This window comes from Bufo gargarizans, chromosome 3 (genome assembly GCF_014858855.1).
Source record: "Bufo gargarizans isolate SCDJY-AF-19 chromosome 3, ASM1485885v1, whole genome shotgun sequence".
Classification (NCBI taxonomy): domain Eukaryota; kingdom Metazoa; phylum Chordata; class Amphibia; order Anura; family Bufonidae; genus Bufo; species Bufo gargarizans.
The window spans coordinates 232,810,835-232,832,938 of NC_058082.1; the positions used below are offsets into that span (position 1 = coordinate 232,810,835).

General features: G+C 42.0%; 1 protein-coding gene across 2 annotated transcripts in view; it reads right to left on the reverse strand.

Moving 5' to 3' along the window:
- The window catches only part of NALCN (sodium leak channel, non-selective), a 759,765-nt gene that overhangs the window by 250,516 nt on the left and 487,145 nt on the right, over positions 1–22,104 (reverse strand). For both annotated transcript variants that reach the window (XM_044284936.1, XM_044284935.1), the window contains one exon: positions 5,377–5,451. In XM_044284936.1, the coding sequence (XP_044140871.1) occupies positions 5,377–5,451 (75 nt within the window). The remainder of the gene's footprint in view (positions 1–5,376; positions 5,452–22,104) is intronic.

A 22,104-nucleotide genomic window follows, 5' to 3' on the forward strand; every position in this document is an offset into this window, starting at 1 on the left:
CCACTAGACAGGAGGGCAGAGTGCACCCTCAGGAGAGGTTATTCAGCGGCCGCAGCCTCGGCCTCGACCTCTATTGCTGCCACAGAGGTCTCCTCCTTCCTCAGATCCAAGCTGAACCAAATTCAGACTGAGGTTGACCAGAGTGTCTCTCGGGACGATATTCTTGCTGCCTTCAAGTCCGTCAACTTAGCGGTGGATTTCCTCTGTGACACAGCCCAACTCCAATTAAAATTGGCGGCCAAGACTATGGCTTTGGTGTCTGCCGCCAGGAGACCTCTCTGGCTCAAGCCTTGGAATGCGGATAACGCATCCAAATATAACCTCTGTGGGCTCCCCTTTGAACCTAGCCGTCTTTTCGGGTCTGAGCTAGACACTATTATGGAGGGTCTATCGGACAAGAAGGGGAAGAGCCTTCCCCAGCAGCCCTTTCGAGGCAGGGGAAGACAAGCCCGCGGAGGTCGCTCAGGACAGCAGGGACGTAAGGATTGGGGGGGACCGCCTAGAAAATTTTCCAGGCGTTCCCGCAAACCCAGGGAGGCAAAGCCCTCCTGACTATGGGCCTCTCAGAGGCTCTTGGATAGACCCTGCTGTCCCTACCGTTACGCCTCTCGATTATCCCGTACCCCTCCCCCACCTCCCTGTGGGGGGGCGTCTTTTCTTTTTCAGTCACGTGTGGGCCCAGGAAATTCGAGACCCCTGGGTCCAAAATATAGTAACCACCGGCTATCTAATAGACCTTATTTCTCCCCCCCCAGGAAGATTCATTGCTACACGCAGTTTTTTGCCAACCAGGCAGAGGGTCTTGGAAGCCTATATCCAAGACTACCTTTCCAAGGGAGCCCTGGAGGAGGTACCGGCAGGGGAGAAGGGTTCAGGGATTTATTCCCCGGTATTTCTGGTACCCAAAAAGACGGGAGATCTTCGGATGATTATAGATTTGAGATTTCTCAATCGTTTCATAAAAAGGACCAGGTTCCGCATGGAAACCATAAGGTCAGTCAGCCACCTCCTCAACCCTGGGGATGTGATGGCTACTCTGGACCTCAAAGACGCTTACCTCCACATCCCGATCCACCCTTCCTCCCGGAAGTTTCTCAGGATCGCGGTCCAGATATCAGGTGTGTGCAAACATTTCCAGTTTGCCGCCCTTCCCTTCGGAATCTCTTCTGCCCCCCTGATCTTCACCAAGGTGGTAGTATCGGTAGTGGCAGCATTGAGACTCCAAGGTCTGACCACTGTCCCTTACCTGGACGACTGGCTTCTTCTAGCCTCTTCAGTCCCTCTACTTTCCCACCAACTTCATGTCGCAATATCCTTTCTGCTCCGCCTAGGCTGGATGGTCAACTGGTCGAAGTCGAACGTGAGCCCTTCGACTTCTATCCACTATCTAGGATTCATAGTCGACTCTTTACAGATGTCCCTCCGGTTGACACCAGAAAGAAGAATGCGGATTCAGGACCTAGCAAGGTTCCTTTACGTACCACGACGAGTCTCCATACGGACCCTCATGAAGATGGTGGGGCTCATGTCAGCGGCTGCGGATGCAGTCCCTTGGGCTTTATGGCACCTCCGACCCCTTCAATCGGAGGTCTTAAGCAAGTGGAACGGCAGCCCCAGGGGGCTAGATTCCCTGTGCTCCCTATCCAATCAATCCCGGAATTCCCTCAGATGGTGGTTTCATCTACCAGAAGGGAGGTCTATGACCCAACCAGCTTGGCTCATATTGACCACGGACGCGTCCCTTGTAGGCTGGGGCGCTCATCTAGACGGGTCCCCAGTTCGGGGGTCCTGGTCTCCTCAGGAGCGGCATCTTTCCTCAAATCTCCGCGAGATGCGTGCTATCCGGCTAGCCCTCCTTCACTTCGCCCCTCAAATTCGGGGCAAAGCAGTGAAAGTCCAGTCAGACAACATGACTGCCGTGCTTTATATAAACAAGCAAGGGGGCACAAGATCCGTACCCCTTCTCTTAGAGATTGGGGTAATTCTTCGGTGGGCAGAGCTGAACCTATCCCATCTATCCACCACTCACATCAAAGGCTCCCTCAATGTCATCGCGGACCGCCTAAGTCGTGGCCTACCGACCATGGAATGGTCATTACATCCGGAGATCTTCAAACAGTTAATCCTCAGGTGGGGGATGCCAGAGGTGGATCTCATGGCAACCAAGTTCAACGCCAAGGTACAGAGGTTCTGTTCCCTTTACAGGGAGGACAACCCCCTGGCGATAGATGCTCTGACAATACCGTGGAGGTTCAGGCTGGCGTACATCTTCCCTCCTTTTTCCATGATCCCGAGGGTATTGATGAAAATCCGTCAGGATCAGGCCTCGGTAATAGCCATCATACCGTTCTGGCCCAGGAGATCCTGGTTTACCCAGCTCATTCAGATGAGTCGGGGACAATATTGGAGACTCCCCCCGGAGCAGACCCTGGTGTCGTGGGACACGCATCTCTGCCCAGATCTGCACAGATTCAACCTGACAGCCTGGAGGTTGACCAGTCCCTTCCCAGAGTGGAAGGGCTCTCTGAGTCGGTCCTGAGAACTTTATCGCATTCCAGAGCAGAGTCTACCAGAAAGGCCTACTCTCGGATTATGAGGATCTTCGCCTCTTGGTGTAGCTCCAACCAGGTGGCGTCCGCAGATCCGCCCCTCGCAGCGATCTTACAGTTCCTCCAGGATGGGATAGACAGAGGTCTCTCCCCTTCTACCCTGAAGGTCCAAGTTTTTGCCATCTCGGCCTGTCTTAACAGACCATATTCTCGGGGCCCGCTCATGAAGCGCTTCCTTAAAGGAGCGGAAAGATTGAAGCCTACAATACTGAGACCCGTTCCTCAATGGGATTTGTCAGTTGTTCTTAAGGGGCTAGCATCTCCCCCCTTTGAACCCTTGGAGGAGGCAAGTTTTAAACTTTTAACTCTTAAGATGGTTTTTCTTCTGGCCATAACTTCGGCCAAAAGAGTCTCGGAGCTTCAAGCTTTCTCCGCATCTTACCCTTATACCATGTTTCTACAAGACAGGGTCCTTCTGAAATTTCTACCTTACTTTAGACCTAAGGTTTCTACCTTCCAAAATATTAATCAGGTAGTCTCTCTACCTGTATTGCTCTCTGCCTCCTCCTCTGATGCTCCAGTTCGACATCCACTGGACATAGCTAGATGCCTTCAGATCTATGTGGATAGATCTAAAGAATTCAGGTCAGATGAAAATCTCTTTATCCTGTTTGCCGGTAAGTCAAAAGGCCGGAAAGCGTCTAAGACGACTATTAGTCGCTGGGTTAAGGAGGCCATTAAGGAAGCCTTTATTTCCCAAGCCTTAGATCCTCCGGAGTTTGTGAGGGCCCATTCTACAAGGGCCGTAGCTACCTCTGTTGCGGAAAGAAGTCTTCTCCCCCTAGAGTTGATCTGTAAGGCAGCCTCCTGGAGCTCTGAGTCTACCTTCATCTCCCATTATAGGATCGATGCTAGGATATCGGAGTTCTCGGCCTTTGGGCAGACAGTCCTTACTTCTGCCGAGCATGAGGACCCTCCCTAGGGGATTCTTCTTGCTATCTCCCCATCTGTGCTGCTGGTAGGACGTAAGGGAATCGTTAATTTCTAACGATAATTTGTTTTCCCTTAGTCCTAACAGCAGCACACAAATTTCCCGCCCTAAAGTACTTTTTTTCTTGTAACATACACGGTGGGCTGGGGGATGAACCCCTCCCTTTAAGGGAGCTGGAGTTCTTTTATTGGTTTAATCTTTGGGCTCATTAAAATTCCGCCGGTCCTACCAGTCCACGGGGGGCAGTTAACCCCATCTGTGCTGCTGTTAGGACTAAGGGAAAACAAATTATCGTTAGAAATTAACGATTATACTGTGGGACAAATCTTTTAAAGGGACATGTTTACTAAAAAGTGGAATTTTTTAATACTCAATTTTTATAGAAAATTATTATTTTTTTCTTTCCTTTTCATTTCAGCAGCACTAGGCCATTGAAACGTAAATAGAAAATATGTCCTCCTGTGGCAGTGAACACAGATTTTTAAACATCCTAGATCTGTGATGACTAACTTCCTGCACTCCAGCTGTGGCAAAACTACACCTCCCAAGATGAACACTTGCTTAGCTGTTCACAGAACTCAATAGAAATGATTGGAGTATGCTGAGAGTTGTAGTATCAAAACCGCTGGAGTGCCAGAGGTTAACTATCACTGTCCTAGATCAGGCATGTCCAAACTGCGGCCCTCCAGATGTCGCAAAACTGCAACTCTCAGCATGCCTGAATAGCTTACAGCTATTAGGGCATGCTGGGAGTTGTAGTTTTGCAACAGCTGGAGGGCCGCAGTTTGGACATGCCTGTCCTAGATAGAAAATCAATTTTCAGTTTACTAATGCTGTTACAGGACGTTATATACAAGGTAATCTTTATTATGATTGTAGGTGTAGAATTGGGATAAAGGTATGAAAGCTCTATTGTTCTCAATTTTCATAGCGCAGGTATGCCATCTTACAATTGATCAATATACTGAGGTATTGGTTCCTATTTATTCCACTATATAATTACAATGCTTATGGGTATATAAGATAGGTGTGGGAGGCTAGTTCCTTCAAGCGACATTTTACAGCCAATACATGGTTATTTCTGCTTCCCACATTATATTGAGTGAATAAGGAACTGCACTTTGAGATCACATATAGAATAGAAATACTTCAATAAAACTAGGTATCATTTATATTTTCCTTAGTGCAGGGACAAACTCCTAATGTGGTAACACTCAGTTGTCAATGTATTATTTAAATAGGAATCAAAGAGGAATGACACAATATTCAATTATAAGTAAATATTCTCCAGAATTTGTATTGCATGGGGAATGCAAATAGTTACTAAAACACATATTTGAAGAGGTGACAGGTCTTTTTTAAAGAAGTTTTCAGGACCTTAATATTGATAAGCTATCCAGAATGGTACTGCAGCTCACTTTAATGGGAGAGAGCTGCAATACTATTCATGGTCAATAACCAATGTACAGAGCTGTGCCTTTTCTGGATTGGCACAACTCCTTCAGCTACCCAATTGATGGGATTTCCAGACGATACCCCCCCCCCCCCCCTCCAATCTGATATAGATGACCTATCCTGCTAAAGCATGACTGATTAGTAGGCAAGAAATAAAACGCCATTGTCACTACTTTAAAGTCCTGTTTAATCATTGAGAGATTAACTATACAGATCATGGTGAGAACAAATAAACTCTATGAAGTAATTGCCCTGAAAATGAAGCAAATCTGCGGCTTCAGTGATAGAAAGTAGGTTAATAAAGACAACATCACTGTATTTGTCTATATCTGATGAAAGGAAATGTTTTGTGTCAGCAGAAACATAATTTGATTAGCTTACCTGTTTGAGCTTCTTCAAGTCTTCATCAAGCTCTAGATTGTCCAAGATAACTGCCACAAACAAGCTGAGCAAAATCTATAGAAAGATAAACCAGAAATAGATATCAATCATAAGCATTGTAAGCAGCAAATAATGGGTAATGGGTTTCAACTTATATGTAATGACTTACATTACATTCGCAATTGGAACACACAAATTAGTACCTGCCACACGTAAAGGTGAATAATAAAACATACTGAAATGTGTTCACTGAAACCTTACATGTGTGAAGGGCTGATCAAGTAAATGGTGCACCACTATCTCCAGGCTGTTATGGCAGTAGGTATAGAACCACTGTGTCAATAATCCTGTTTGACTTTGGGCTAAACCTAAGGGCATTATCCTGGTGGCTCCCCTGTATTCACCCTGTAACCTCTATACAGGGATCTTGACTTCCCTGCAGGGAACCACCATACCGGTACCTCCTAGTTCCGGTGTGAATGACAGTTGACCCAAGCGGGTCAGAGACACTGGTGCAAGGCACTGAAGGAACAGGCAAAACATGTAATCAGTAAAGGCCGGTAGGCCACTGTAATTCTGTGATATAGGTCTGGGATCAACAGAGGGCAGCAGAGGGTCACAACGGTAAACAGGCACAGGTCAGTACATGGGCAGACAAGAGGAAACAGCACATATTTGAAAGGAACTTGGCAAGCTAGGAACCTAATTGCTCAGGCATAGAAATGAGGTCAGTAGCACAGAGTTATAGCAGAAGCTGATTACTTTATTTATTTATTAATTAAAAAGTGTTACATATCCCAAAACGATACCAATGAAAATGGCAAGGCGCCACACAAAAATCAAGCCATCATACAGCTCCGTAGAAAGAAAAATAAAAAAGTTATAGGTCTTGGAATACAGCAATGCTAAAACAGTTTCTTCTTTTTAAAAAGTAGTGCAAGTAGTAAAACAAAAAAAACTGTGTGTATTTGGTATCGCTTTATGCCTCATTCACACATCAGTGATTTCCATCAGTGGTTGTGAGCGAAAACCAGGTTTGACTCTAAAAACAGAACAGGTGCAGATCTTTCCCTTATACCTTATGTCTGTAGAGTCTCCAATCCTGGTTTTAGCTCACAATCACTGATGGAAATCACTGACCAAAACACGTGAAATCGGTTATCTTATCTTAGGTTATCTTATTTATACCGAAAAATGAACACAACAAAATGTATATCTGTATATTTATCTGTATTGCTTCCTTTGCTGGCTAGGCTCATTTTTCCATCACATTATACATGTCTAGTTTCCATGCTTACGACCACCCTTCAATCCAGGATTGGTGGCCATGGTTGCACACTATAGGAAAAAGCGCCAGAATATGTGCATTCCTATGGTCCCGGCCATCAGAGAAGCCAGTGCTTTTTTCTTTAGTGTGCAAGCACAGCCACCGATGCTGGATTGCAGGGTGGTCAAAACCATGGAATTAAGACATGTATAATGTGATGAAGGAATGAAATCTGAAAGGTTTCTTCAGATGTGGCTGCTGTCAAAACTGTAGACAAACACAGTTTGATAGAAACATAAAATTGATAACATCAACGTCTAATAATTTCAAATGGGAAATTAATGACATTTTGTCATGCAATAGTAAAGCTGTCATTTACATTATTCAATGCCCATGCCCAAAGCAGTACATCGGACGCACTAAAAGGGTATTCAAGACTAGAATTGCAGAACATATCAATAATATTAAGAAACTGTCTGAAACGCATCCCTTATCCAAACATTTTAAACTTTATCATGCAGGTGACCCTAGCCAAATGAAATTTTTGGCCATACAATCGGGGAGGAGATTTTGTGGCCAAAATGTCTAGACAGGAGTCCAAGAAGATCTTCGAGTTTGGATCTTTGATGCCTGCGGGTCTCAACTCGGAGATTGAAATTTTTGGCTTCCTATAGGGAGGATGGGTTGGTTTACACGGGGAGTCGATGCTAGGCTGGTTAACAGCGCACTGACTCCCCCTGCATTCCTTCCCATCCCCCCCAGTGCTACACTCCAGATATTCCGGCAGTTCCTGAGCTAGTGATTTGTTCATTTTATTTTTTAATTTTAATTTGTCATTTTTTAATGTATATTTACATGGTGTGATACTATAGACTCCAGTGTATAATATACTGGAGTCTAACATTGATATTTATGTGCTATTAGCAGATAGGGTGAAGATCAGGATTTTGCAGCCCATTAAGCTGCACAGTCCAGGATCCGAACCATATTTTATTTCAAACCCGAAAGGGTATTTAAATCCATGACTAGTAGGTTCACATCCAGCATTCTACATTCAACTACTGAGGAAGGAACAACGTTCCGAAACGCGTCTAGTGTGTATTAGACCAAGGCTACTGGTGCGGTTTTTATCCTGCAAAAAAGGACTTTTTCAGGACTCCTTATGCTATCATCTATCTGTCCGTTTGTGTATCAACGCTACAGAACAAAAGCTCCGGTAACCTAACGGGTTCAAGCAAGTAACATCGCAGCTGCATCAGCTTCCGCCAACCCTACGGCTCCAAGCACCTACGTCATCAACCAGCGACTTGCCATCCAGCTGGCCACGTGGGACGCTGTGAGAACGGGTCGGAAGCTCGCTCCCAAAGTGGAGAGAGAGAGAGCAAACGCTGTAACTTGAAAAGCAGTATAATCACCACCGTCAAAAGGTACCTAAATACAGAGTTTACTGTTACAAGGACAATCTTTGAACCTGTCCGGTTCTAACAAACTGGTAAATTGGTATATAAGTCTGTGGACATTTCTAGTGGTTTCAACTGAAATTTTGCAGGTCCAGTATAGCCATAAGGTTCTATTTATTTGTTAGGAGTACTCCAGTCTGTATAGGTTAGTGCGTGAGCTCCGCACTGTCTATATCTATACAATATACACATATACAGACGTGGACAAAATTGTTGGTACCCTTTGGTCAATGAAAGAAAAAGTCACAATGGTCACAGAAATAACTTTAATCTGACAAAAGTAATAATAAATTAAAATTCTATAAATGTTAACCAATGAAAGTCAGACATTGTTTTTCAACCATGCTTCAACAGAATTATGTAAAAAAATAAACTCATGAAACAGGCATGGACAAAAATGATGGTACCCCTAACTTAATATTTTGTTGCGCAACCTTTTGAGGCAATCACTGCAATCAAACGCTTCCTGTAACTGTCAATGAGACATCTGCACCTCTCAGCAGGTATTTTGGCCCACTCCTCATGAGCAAACTGCTCCAGTTGTGTCCGGTTTGAAGGGTGCCTTTTCCAGACTGCATGTTTCAGCTCCTTCCAAAGATGCTCAATAGGATTGAGGTCAGGGCTCATAGAAGGCCACTTTAGAATAGTCCAATTTTTTCCTCTTAGCCATTCTTGGGTGTTTTTAGCGGTGTGTTTTGGGTCATTGTCCTGTTGCAAGACCCATGACCTGCGACTGAGACCAAGCTTTCTGACACTGGCTAGTACATTTCTCTCTAGAATTCCTTGATAGTCTTGAGATTTCATTGTACCCTGCACAGATTCAAGACACCCTGTGCCAGACGCAGCAAAGCAGCCCCAGAACATAACAGAGCCTCCTCCATGTTTCACAGTAGGGACAGTGTTCTTTTCTTGATATGCTTCATTTTTTCGTCTGTGAACATACAGCTGATGTGCCTTGGCAAAAACTTCGATTTTTGTCTCATCTGTCCACAGGACATTCTCCCAGAAGCTTTGTGGCTTGTCAACATGTAGTTTGGCATATTCCAGTCTTGCTTTTTTATGATTCGTTTTCAACAATGGTGTCCTCCTTGGTCGTCTCCCATGTAGTCCACTTTGGCTCAAACAACGACGGATGGTGCGATCTGACACTGATGTTCCTTGAGCATGAAGTTCACCTTGAATCTCTTTAGAAGTCTTTCTAGGCTCTTTTGTTACCATTCGGATTATCCGTCTCTTAGATTTGTCATCAATTTTCCTCCTGCGGCCACGTCCAGGGAGGTTGGCTACAGTCCCATGGATCTTAAACTTATGAATAATATGTGCAACTGTACTCACAGGAACATCTAGTTGCTTGGAGATGGTCTTATAGCCTTTACCTTTAACATGCTTGTCTATAATTTTCTTTCTGATCTCTTGAGACAGCTCTTTCCTTTGCTTCCTCTGGTCCATGTCGAGTGTGGTACACACCATATCACCAAACAACACAGTGATTACCTGGAGCCATATATATAGGCCCAATGGCTGATTACAAGGTTGTAGACACCTGTGATGCTAATTAGTGGACACACCTTGAATTAACATGTCCCTTTGGTCACATTATGTTCTGTGTTTTCTAGGGGTACCATCATTTTTGTCCATGCCTGTTTCATGAGTTTATTTTTTTACATAATTCTGTTGAAGCATGGTTGAAAAACAATGTCTGACTTTCATTGGTTAACATTTATAGAATTTTAATTTATTATTACTTTTGTCAGATTAAAGTTATTTCTGTGACCATTGTGACTTTTTCTTTCATTGACCAAAGGGTACCAACAATTTTGTCCACGTCTGTATGTATTTATGCTGATATGTTGATATCTAAGTAGTTGTATTTTATATTGATAAAAGTAATAAATATTTTATTTTGATGCATAAAAATACTGTGAGCCAGCCTATATTATTATTTGATTTATCTGTTTTCTTTCAGCTGGTAACTGAAAGGCTGAGCTCCAGTAGCTTGCTGGTGGAGCCTTTCTAAAAATTATTTAGTGATGAAGGAATGAGTCTAGCCACCAAAGGAAGCAATATGGACAATACCAATATATTAGTAAATGCTTTGTATTAATTTTCTCTACATGATAAATACCACTTGCTGAAGTGAGACAACCCCTTTAAGGCCCAAAACAGACTCAGCTGTCAAAAAGTTTCATCCCCACACTATGTAGAAAACAGCATTGTATATATGGTGTGGATTTGAAATCTGCAGCATGTCAATTTATGTTGCTGGAGAACCTTTTTGGTAAAGAAGGTGAAATTTACAGCCATTTCTGCAGAAGACTTTTCCCACTGTATTTTCAGTCACACGTAGCCTCAATGTACTTGTATTCTGCTTGTGGCTGGGCATAGCTTGAGTTTTATGCATTTGTTTCCTGAACACTTGTGTTCCTAGTATCCTTCTCTACTATATTCCATTTGTGTCAAGAAAATGTACCTTGGAATCAGTAGTCCTTCTGCCTCATTGATGCAGTAAAGTTTGTTGTTCACCACCCAGCTGTAATCCTGTATACCATGACCATGTTCTCTCTGCTTCACTGCTGGAGGACCACCTCCTTAATCAGTTCACCATCATTTGGTTCCTGTCATCTAGTTGTTTAATTTTGTGCATTTGTTGGCTGCTAGTGTTGATACGATTCATATTATTTTCTTGCAACCATCTGGTTGTTATACAGTTTGGCCCTACTGAATGTCCTGGTGGTTTCTGAGCCATGGAAGACTCAGTTAGTACCTGGGAAAGGTGACAGTTAAAGCTGAAGTCCAGTTCTGCAGTCTTATGAACAACTACCGTCATTGCTTATACACACAGCAATACAAGTGATAAGGGCAGGACTCAGTCTTATTATATCAGATCAGTGGGGGTCTGACTCCCGACACCCCTGCCGATCAGCTGTTTGAAGAGAAGGCAGTAATCATAGGAGCCCTGCCTTCTGTGCTCTTTTTACCTGCTCGTCACAGCAATTGCAGTAGTGAGCAGGTGTAATTACAAGTATGGCATCCCCAGTCACTTCTATGGGATGGCTCTGCAGTATTCACTTTAACAGACTGAGTCGTCCCATAGAAGTGAATGTGCCATACTTGTAATAACGCCTGCTCACCACTGCTGCGGCGAGCTGGTAAATGGAGAAGAGAAGGCAGATGAGCGCTGCCTTCTCTTCAAACAGCTGATTGGGGGGGGGGGGGGTGCCTGGGAGTCGTAGCCCCACCAATCTGATATTGATTACCTATCCTGAGGACAACCCCTAGGATACCGGAGGTTTTTTCTTTTTTGCATTTCCTTTTTCTTCCCTATCTTCCTTGAGCCATAACTTTTTTTTTTTTAAGTTCACATATTCATATGAGGGCTTATTTTTTTCAGGACAAGTTGTACTTTCTAATGCCATTTTCTATGGCACACAATGTAGTGGCAATTTTTTTTTCCAAATGGGGTGGAATTAGAAAATAAAACGCAACTCCACCATTTTAAGGGTTTTGTCCCTACAGTGTTCCCTTTGGGGCAACCATGCCCTTTATTGTCTGGGTTAGTATGATTACAATGATACCACATATGTATAGGTTTTTTATGTATAAATGGTGTAAAAATAAATTAAAACTTAAATTTTTTTTCACATATTCTGATCCCCATAACATTTTTGGGGGCTCAGTTTTTGCGGGACCATCTGTAGTTTTATTGACACCATTTTGGAGGCTGTGTGACTTTTTGATCACATTTTATTCCTTTTTTGGGGTAAGAAGCAATGAAAACATGGCAAATTGGCCATTTTGACCCTTTTGTTCTGTTACGCCATTCACAGTATTGAAAAAATATTTTTATATTTATGTATTTATTTTTATATTCTACAGAAAGGGAGGTGATTTACATTTATTTTTTATTTTTTATCTATTTATTACTTTTTTTACTTTTTTAAATGGTTTTATAGCTCTTGTTTGAGGCTACAAAACATTATTTTTCTTATAGATCATTAAGGGTACTAGAATTGCTTAGTTCTTATGTTGGCCTGCCACCTGCTGGCCAACATAAGAATTGCAGCTTCAATACCCTGGGTCTCTTCATAGATACTCAGCGTATTGAAACCAAATACTGACATCCTCATTGGCCTCAGAGGATGCTGGAAAGAAGTCCGGAAGCACGAGCTTCTGGGTTTTTTAGCTTTTAGATGCCGTGATCATACTTGATCACGGCATTTAAAGGCTTTAATGACCACGATCAGCTTTATTGCCGGTCGCGGTCATAAGCAGCGAGTCTCTGCTGTTTGAAACTGTGGAGACCTGCTGGCTATGGCGCTCCCTGCACGCGGGAGCCATCTTTACCCATCGCTCCAGTACCATACATGTAAAGGCTCTTGAATTCAACTTTTAATCATGTAATGAACACAATACAAAGAACTTTCCATTCCCTCAAGAGTTTAAAAGCAATGCATGCCACAAAACTAGAACATAATTTCACATTGGAGGACTAAAACTAATCATTACATAAAATGAAACCATTTTAATGAAAATTAAGTAAAATATAGTGCTCAGAATCCCCAATATACCATATTAAATTCAGATTCTGATGATAACTTCCCGCTATGACAAGCAATACCTTCCTCATTATCATTCAATGTGTTGTGCCTTGAGGGCTATTTTTCAGCCTGATCACAATAAAAATTACCATTCCAAGTTTATTAAATATTTTGAACATGTCTTGGCATTATTTTTTCAGCAGTTATAATGCACTGCCTCTAATTATAGCTTTCACTGTTCTATTAAATTGACAACAATCTAGAAAGCACGCTCAGTGATCGTCTGTTAATGTCCTTAAATGGGTTGTGCAAAGCCTCTCCCCCTCCCCCAAGGGCAGACCGGCGAAGGGAAGTATACATATGTGACCATTTGTCATGAGGAAAGGGGAGCAGGTTAACACACCGGCCAGTGATTGGCTGCAGCAGAGTCAAAAAAGAAGCTTAAATCCTGGGAATGCAGCAGAGATCAGGGATAGAAGGAGGAGAGAGCCAGTGCTGGCAAGTAGGTAAGTATGCTTTCCTTCAGGTCTTCCCCTAACAGTGCACAGTCCCATTAACCTTTTTACGTTCACTGAATTATCAAAAATTTGGTTCAAACATAAAGCTAATATATAAAACAATGGAATTATTAATATAATGCTTACCCTCAGAATCACATACTAATGACTTATTTTGAGGATAGGTCATCAGTAATGTTGAGCGAAACCAAGTGAAACAAATTGAATTCAATTAGAATTTCAGGAAAACTTTGATTTGCAATGGATCCGAATTTCCTCTTGACAGTCCTTCCTCTTCCTTGTTCACAGCCCTATAAAAAGCCTAATCCCGCCCACTCTCCACCATTTCACAGTGAACTGAGCATAGGGACAAATGTGCCAAGTGCTAGGGACAGAATTTAACAAAGCTTTAATTGTAGAAACTTGGATATGGACAGTGCAGGATCTGTATAATCGCCCTGTGTATCTTGTTTTACTGTTGTGTCATTCATTCTTAATCTGTTTGGTTATACATACACTGACTATACATCAGACTTAGTGGGTCATTTACTATCCAGAAAAACGCAGATCACAGATCTGCAACATTTCCCCGATCACGCCAGGTCTAAAAAAGTGGGTGTTGTATAATAAATCTCAGCGGACATTATCTCTTTTTATCAATATGCTTGCTTTTATTCCATAGATTCACGGATAATAGTATAAGGACGCGTTGCGGCCCGTCCAGCCTTCATCAGCTCAATGTATAATATATTCTTACACACTTTTATATCAGAGTTAATTGAATACGTGGAGTGACGTCAGACGCCACAGGCCTAAACACATGTCAATCAATAGAAACGTGTATAAACAAACAATAAATAACTCAATTAAATATACAAAAACTAATGTAACATAATAGCAAAATTGACGATACCACTAAAGGGATCAATCATTGCAGGTTCCCAGTCTGCAAGAAAGAGACATTCATTTAGTCACCTATAATCACAGCATATCGCTATTGTAAATGAACAATCTCATAGTCTCTATTCAATCCCCTAGGCTGTAATGTGTCCAGGGAATCATGAAAATGGGCAAGTTGCCGGTCCGTATCATCGATTTGTGTTTACAGATGCGATCTCTCACAGTTTGCATTGTTTCCCCAATGTAAATTAAGCCACATGGGCATTTTATTAAATAAACAACATTGGTGGAATTGCACGTGAAGTATCCCTGAACTCGGAAGGCCCTACCAGTATGTGGGTGATATAAGGATTCTACTTTGATAATGTGTGAACACTGCACACAATGTAAACAAGGATATGTGCCAGTCTTCTGATTCTTCAAAAAAATCTGTCGTGGAATATCTCTCATGGGGTCAATATCTGCGTGTACCAGCTGGTCACGGTAGGTCTTACTATGTTTATTACAAATCAATACAGGGTTATTAAATTCCACAACTTGTGCATAGGATCTCCCTAATAATTGCCAATGTTTACAGACCATGTCATCAAACCGCTTGTTAAAAGGGTGAAACTTATGTGAGAAGACAATTGTAACGGATCTCCTGGCACCCCGACCGGGTACCTCTGTCGATAGATGCTCCAAGTGCTTTCTGAGGACTGCAAGCACTCCACTTGACACCGTATGCACTGCAGACCCCACTAACCGCTGAAGCGTGGTTGAGGTCTCACCGTTTCCAACCCACCCTGGACCTAGGACAAGGCTCCAGGCTCCAGTGGGTGAACCTCTCCTACATCCAGAGAGCAGGAACAGCTCTTACAAGAGCTAGTAGTTATGCCAGGGGAGTATAGCAAATCTTCAGCGTATAGAAATCCCCCAGTGTCGATCAGTTACCCAAACACCAGCCTCAACTTGGTAAAGGGTAAAACAGGAACTTTATTTGAACACACAAGCATTGATTTATACACATCTTCCAACAAGGTTACCACCCACAGGGTTTTGTAAAAACAGCCAATCACATGCATTTACAGTATTGAAACCTTCCCAGCAATTGTACACAAAATCCCCTTCCCTCTGTCTGTAATGCAATCAACAAAATACAATGACCAAACGTAATCGGCTAACTTAATCACTCACAGACAGAAAACACACATTTTTCCCAAAACACAGAAAACACCTCAAACCCCCACATATCCCCATAATGTATACATCCATGGATAGCTCTGATCTGGGTGAACAACATATCCAAAAATCACCCAGATCCGAGCAGGGGTTCCCGAATTCCATGGAACTCACATTTGGCCGTCCTGACTTCTCCTTCAAAGATAGTATGGGCCATAATCCTGGGGCAAGAGGCTAGTAGCCAGACCCCTCCAAAACCCAGTGGCGAGGTTGGTTTCGCCACAACAATCCTAGGATTTTTCTCTTTTGTCTTATCTCTTATGGGGGTATTTACTGCCTCCTTGAGGATTTTCTCAGGATAGCCCCTCCCCTTAAATCTCTCAACCATTTCACAAATCCTTTGTCCCTGTATCTTTGGGTCAGAGACAATACGTCTTAGGCTTCTTTCACACTGGTGTTTTGTGCGGATCCGTCTTGTATCTGCACAGACGGATCCGCACCGATAATGCAAACGCTTGTATCCGTTCATAACGGATCCATTTACATTATTCATTAAAAAAAAAGTCTAAGTCAAAACTGACTTTTATTGAAAGTCAATGTGGGATGGATCCGTTTTCAATTGCACAATACTGTGTCAGTGAAGAACCGATCCGTCCCCATTGACTTACATTACGTTTTAGTGACCGCCTAAAAAACACAAACACAGCCAAATTGAAGCATTCTGAATGGATCCTTATCCATTGGGGCTGAACTAATCCTTTTTGGGCCACTTGTGAGAGCTTTGAAACGGATCTCGCAAGCGGACCCAGAAACGCCAGTTTAAAAGTAAATTTACTTGCTGAATCTGCGATTTGGGAATAGCCTTTTTGAATGGTAAAGGATGAGCACTGTCAGAATATAGTACACAATTTCTGTCAGTCTCCTTCCTAAAAAGGTCGGTGTGCATAAATCCTTCCTCAACCTTAATACCCATGGTGTCAAAAAAGCTAACCTTCGCCTGATCATAGGTCATAGTGAATTTTAATCTTTTTACTGCATTATTAAAATGCTCATGGAAGACCACGAGGGAATCGAGTGACTCCGCCCATATGCAAATTATATCATCAATAAATCTCTTCCAGAAAAGGACATTCTCCCAGTAACCCTAATTATTGTATACAAAGGTTTCCTTAAATATCGACATAAATGCATTTGCATAGAGTGGGGCCACATTCGAGCCCATCACGGTCCCCCGTTGCTGCAAGTAAAACGTGTCTCCAAATAAAAAATTATTTTCATACAAAACGAGATGCAACAGTTTTAACAGGAACTCCTGTTGTTTATCAGAATAACCAACTCGATTGTAACAAAAGGAGTTACACAGTATGACTACTCCTCCACTGTGATCAGTGGAGGTGTAGAGGCTGACCACATCAATAGTGACCAGCCAGCTGTCACTAGGGACCTTTCCCAATTCTTTTATTATTTTGAGGAACTCAGAAGTATCTAGGAGAAACAAAGCTGTTTGTTTTACCAAAGGTGTCAGTAGTTTCTCTAACACCATTGCAAGCAGAGATAAAACTAAATTTACCACAATGGGGCATCCAGGGGGATTCATTAAGGTCTTATGTACTTTAGGAAGTATGTATATAACCGGAGTCACCGGTAGGTAATTTATGAAAAATTGACTAATTTTCTCATCAGTTATGCCCAGAGTCTCGTAATGATAGTCAACAATTCTTAATCATAGGTCTTCTGAGAGCTCTTTTGTGCGAGGCATCATTCACATCAGGCAATGCTTCTTGTGAAAAGCAAACCCAGAACTGGTGTGTGTTTTTTATAGGGCAGGGCAGCTGTAACCAACACCTCCAATCTCATCTCATTGATTGGACTCCAGTTGGCTGACACCTCACTCCAATTAGTCATTAGTCTAGGGGTTCATATACTTTTTCCACCTGCGCTGCGAATGTTTACATGGTGTGTTCAATAAAAACATGGTAACATTCAATTCTTTGTGTGTTATTAGTTTAAGCAGACTGTGATTGTCTATTGTGACTTAGATGAAGATCAGATCACATTTTATGATCAATTTGTGCAGAAATCCATATCATTCCAAAGGGTTCACATACTGTTTCTTGCAACTGTACATTACAAAAATGAATTTTAGGGATTTGAATAGCTTAACAGAAAGTTGCATTTCCATTTAGTTAGACTTTAACATGTATAAGTGTGTAAACAAAGTACATTTCAACTATTTTGACAGAAATTTCTCTGTAGGGTTTATGGGCAATCTGTCCCTAACAATCGGTACATTGAGGCGTCTGTATCACATCATCTTTGGAGGACAGATTTTTATCCTATTCAATCCAGAGTTTTACAGTTGACCAGCCAGATATAAAAACTAATCAGTTTATTGTTTGATCAAGATTTTCTGTATGGAGACATTCAATTTAAAAGTACATTGACTTAGCTCTGTCAAAACCCAACAATATTGTAATTAGCTATTTTATTTTCCCGTACATCTATGAATGTTCTGAAAGTATGTCATGCCCAATCACTGAAAGTAGTAATTTGCCATCTAATGAAATGATGGAGTTGTTGGTTGAGTTCTGCGTGTCTTGCATTCATTTTTAGATTTCTGCTTAACGGTCTAGTTCCTCTGAATAATGTCACATTCAACCACATAAACTCAGGTTGAAAGAAAACTAAATTAAATTTTTGGCCTTATCCTCACATTAGATTAACTTTTACAGGCCAGAATCCGTGAACTTTTCCCCCCCCCCATTCTTTAGTTTTATATAATTTAGTTTTTAAACGTTTTCTAAACAGTTTTGGATGGACTACGCTTTTATAAAGAAGCTCTAGGATTATCTAAATCGGATTAGAGAGGGTCTAACACCCAGCACCCCAGCCAATCAACTATTTCAAGAGGAGGCAGCGCTCTATGCGGGTGCCGCTTCCTGTTCATTACACTGCACATCATCTCGGAAGTGAAGTGTAATCACAAGTACTTGCTCCATTCACTTGAATGGAGCGATTACTTAAACGTACACTACAACACTGCTGCACAGGAGACCACACATCATGTAATGACCCTTCAAACAGCTGAACAACAAGGGTGTTGGAACTTGGACCCCCGCTGATCAGATATTGATGACTTAGGTTGTTAATATATATGGTAGGACGACCCCTACCATATATATATGGTAGGACGACCCCTTTAACGCCTTTCCGACTACCCCACATAAAGTTATGTCGGCAGATGGGCATTTAAAAAGGTTTTAAACAGCAGGGTCTAATGTATGTTTATGGACGGTAAAATCAATCACATACATTGAACCCCACAGATGACAGGAGGTTAAAGACCAGGAGCGCATGCTCCTGGACATATACTGGCTCCCCCCATTGAGGATCGTGGGAGCCGGATGTAGTCTGCAGCAGCCTCTGTACTCAGGAGTGGTATGAGGCTGCCACACATTAGTTCCTATGAAGAGCCTGCCTATGGCAGGGTTCAATAGCAATATAGTGTACATCTCATAAGCTCTAATGCATTGGAGTCTATGAGAAAAGCAATCTAATGACTGCTTGTTATAGTTCACTAGGGGAACTATTAAAAAGTGTAAAACAAAAAAGAAAAAAGTTTTAAAAATATTCAAAAAAATATATAAACATTTAAATCACCCTTTACCTAAAATGAAAATAAAAATACATTACCAATTAAAAAAAATAAACATCATGGATATCGCTGCATGCAAAAACTCCCATATTAAAATATTAAAATACCTATCCCATGTGGCAAACGGTGAAAAGTCAAAAAATTAGTTTCTTCCAAAGTCTTACATTTTTTGTCAGCATTAAAACGCAAGAAAAACTACATATATGTGGTATTGTTGTAATAACCCATAGAATGACAATAACAGGTTAGTTATGCCAGAATGGCGCTTTTTTTTTAATTTTACCTCATTTGAAATTTTTTCCTACTTCCCACCACATTATATGCAGCCATTAATGGTGCCTTTAGAAAGTGCATCTTGTCCCGCAAAAAACAAAAAATGGTTATGTGAATGAAAAATCTAAAAAGTTATGGCTTTGGGTGAACTGAGAGAAAAAACTAAAATGAAAAAATGGAAAATCACCCGATCTTGAAAGGGTTAAGGAATGCAGTTTAGAATCCCAAAGATTACAGAATCTGGTGGATTCTTAAAGTATTTATCCATACCATTTGCATTAACTGAACATGTGCAGATGTGGTGTGCTCAGAGCAGCCTTTGGCGAGACCATTCCTTGGCTGTTTATACCACACCGCAGATCAATCCACTGCAGCTACCAGAATGAGGCATGACAGTCCGTGTCCTCGTCGGTGTAAGTTGCAGGACAAGTTCAGCTCCATTTTATGTCTGCATGTGATGTGTTTTCAGCGTTCGGGCTGCTTCTCCCTGGATCCCCCAGTCATACTGATATTCTTATGAAACACTAAAGGAAGATTTATCAAAACTAGTGGAGCGGAATAATGGAGGCCGTGTCCATAGCAAACAATGCAAATCTGATATTTCATAAGTTTTTGAAAAATAAATCGCTGGACCATGAGGCATGCGTGCCCGACCTGTGGCCCTCCAGCTGTTTCGGGGCTGCAATTCCCAGCATGCCCATACGTCCCACAGCAGGGGAGTGGTGGGGGTTGTGGTTTTGCACCAACTGGGGAGCTGCAGGTTGGGCATTCTGCCATATGGGTTGAATGCGGCTGCTGTCAGTCCAGATAGTAGTGCTGCTACCCATGTGGAATCTAATGCCTGCGCTCTGCGGCCTTTATAAAAAAAAAAAAAACATGCGCAGATGTAACTCTACAAGGGCTTTCAGGATCATCCTTGCAGAGTTACAGCCAGGTCCATAAATATTTGGACATATTTAACATTTTTGGCTCTATACACCACCACAATGGATGTGAAATGAAACGAACAAGATGTGCTATAACTGCAGACTGTCAGCATTAATTTGAGGGTATTTACAGCCAAATCAGGTGAACGGTGTAGGAATTACAACAGTTTGCATATGTGCCTCCCATATGAACCAAAAGTAATGGGACAGAATAATAATCATAAATCAAACTTTAACACATAGAGATCACCATACGCTGGATTTCATCCCTGGTGATGATGCTCTGCCAGGCCTCTACTGCAACTGTCTTCACTTCCTGCTTGTTCTTGGGGCATTTTCTCTTCAGTTTTGTCTTCAGCAAGTAAAATGCATGCCCAATCGGATTCAGGTCAGGTGATTGGCTTGGCCATTGCATAACATTCTACTTCTTTCCCTTAAAAAACTCTTTGGTTGCTTTTTCAGTATGCTTTGGGTCATTGTCCATCTGCACTGTGAAGCGCGGTCCAATGAGTTCTGAAGCATTTGGCTGAATATGAGCAGATAATATTGCCCAAAACACTTCAGAATTCATCCTGCTGCTTTAGTCAGCAGTCACATCATCAATAAATACAAGAGAACTAGTTCCATTGGCAGACATACATGCCCACGCCATGACACTACCACCACCAGCTTCACTGATGAGGTGGTATGCTTAGGATCATGAGTAGTTCCTTTCCTTCTCCATACTCTTCTCTTCCCATCAGTCTGGTACAAGTTGTTCTTGGTCTCATCTGTCGATAGGATGTTGTTCCAGAACTGTGAAGGTTTTTTTAGATGTAGTTTGGGAAACTCTAATCTGGCCTTCCTGTTTTTGAGGCTCACCAATGGTTTACATCTTGTGGTGAACCCTGTGTATTTACTCTGGTGAAGTCTTCTCTTGATTGTTGACTTTGACACACATACACCTACCTCCTGAAGAGTGTTCTTGATCTGGCCAACTTTTGTGAAGGATGTTTTCTTCACCAGGGAAAGAATTCTTTAGTCATGCAGCACAGTTGTTTTCCGTGGTCTTCCAGGTCTTTTGGTGTTGCTGCGCTCACCGATGCATTCCTTCTTTTTAAGAATGTTCCAAACTGTTGTTTTGGCCACACCTGATGTTTTTGCCATCTCTCTGAAGGGGTTGTCTTGCTTTTTCAGCCTAATGATGGTTTGCTTCACTGATAGTGACAACTCTTTGGATCTCATCTTGAGAGTTGATAGCAACAGATTCCAAATGCAAATAGCACACTTGAAATTAACTCTGGACCTTTTATCTGCTCATTGTAATTGAGATAATGAGGGAATAACGCACACCTGGCCATTGAACAGCTGGGAAGCCAATTGTCCCATTACTTTTGGCCCATTAACAAGTGGGAGGCACATATGCAAACTGTTGTAATTCCTACACCACTCACCTGATTTGGATGCAAATACCCTCAAATTAAAGCTTACAGTCTGCAGTTAAAGCACATCTTTTTTGTTTAATTTCAAATCCATTGTGGTGTTGTATAGAGCCAAAAATGTTCCAATTGTGTTGATGTCCCAATATTTATGGACCTGACTGTATATGCTGATTGCATGTATGTTTAAAGTACATGAGCGGATGGCAACCAGTTACAGGGATTTTCCATGACTTAGATATCAGGATAGGTCATAAATATCATATCATGGGACTTTGTCACCTGGCACCTCAAATCTGAGCGACTATGTCAAGCTGTTATTGACACCAGAAACTATACAGTGGATAGAGACGGAAGCTGCAGCTCAGCTCCAATTCACTTGAAGGCGACCTACGGTACAGTACCTTGGCACAGCCACTACACTTGACAGAGCCTTCTATACATTTCATTGCCAGCAGCTGCCTGAAACAGCTGATCTTGGGGTTGCTGGGAGTCAGACCTCCAACAATCTGATATTGATAACCTATCCTGTCATCAATATCTAAGTCCTGGAAAAGTCCTTTAATCCAAAACTATTAATAGTAGAAAAGTATGAAACATTTATGGAGAGAAGAGAATTAAAATCTTAGTTTT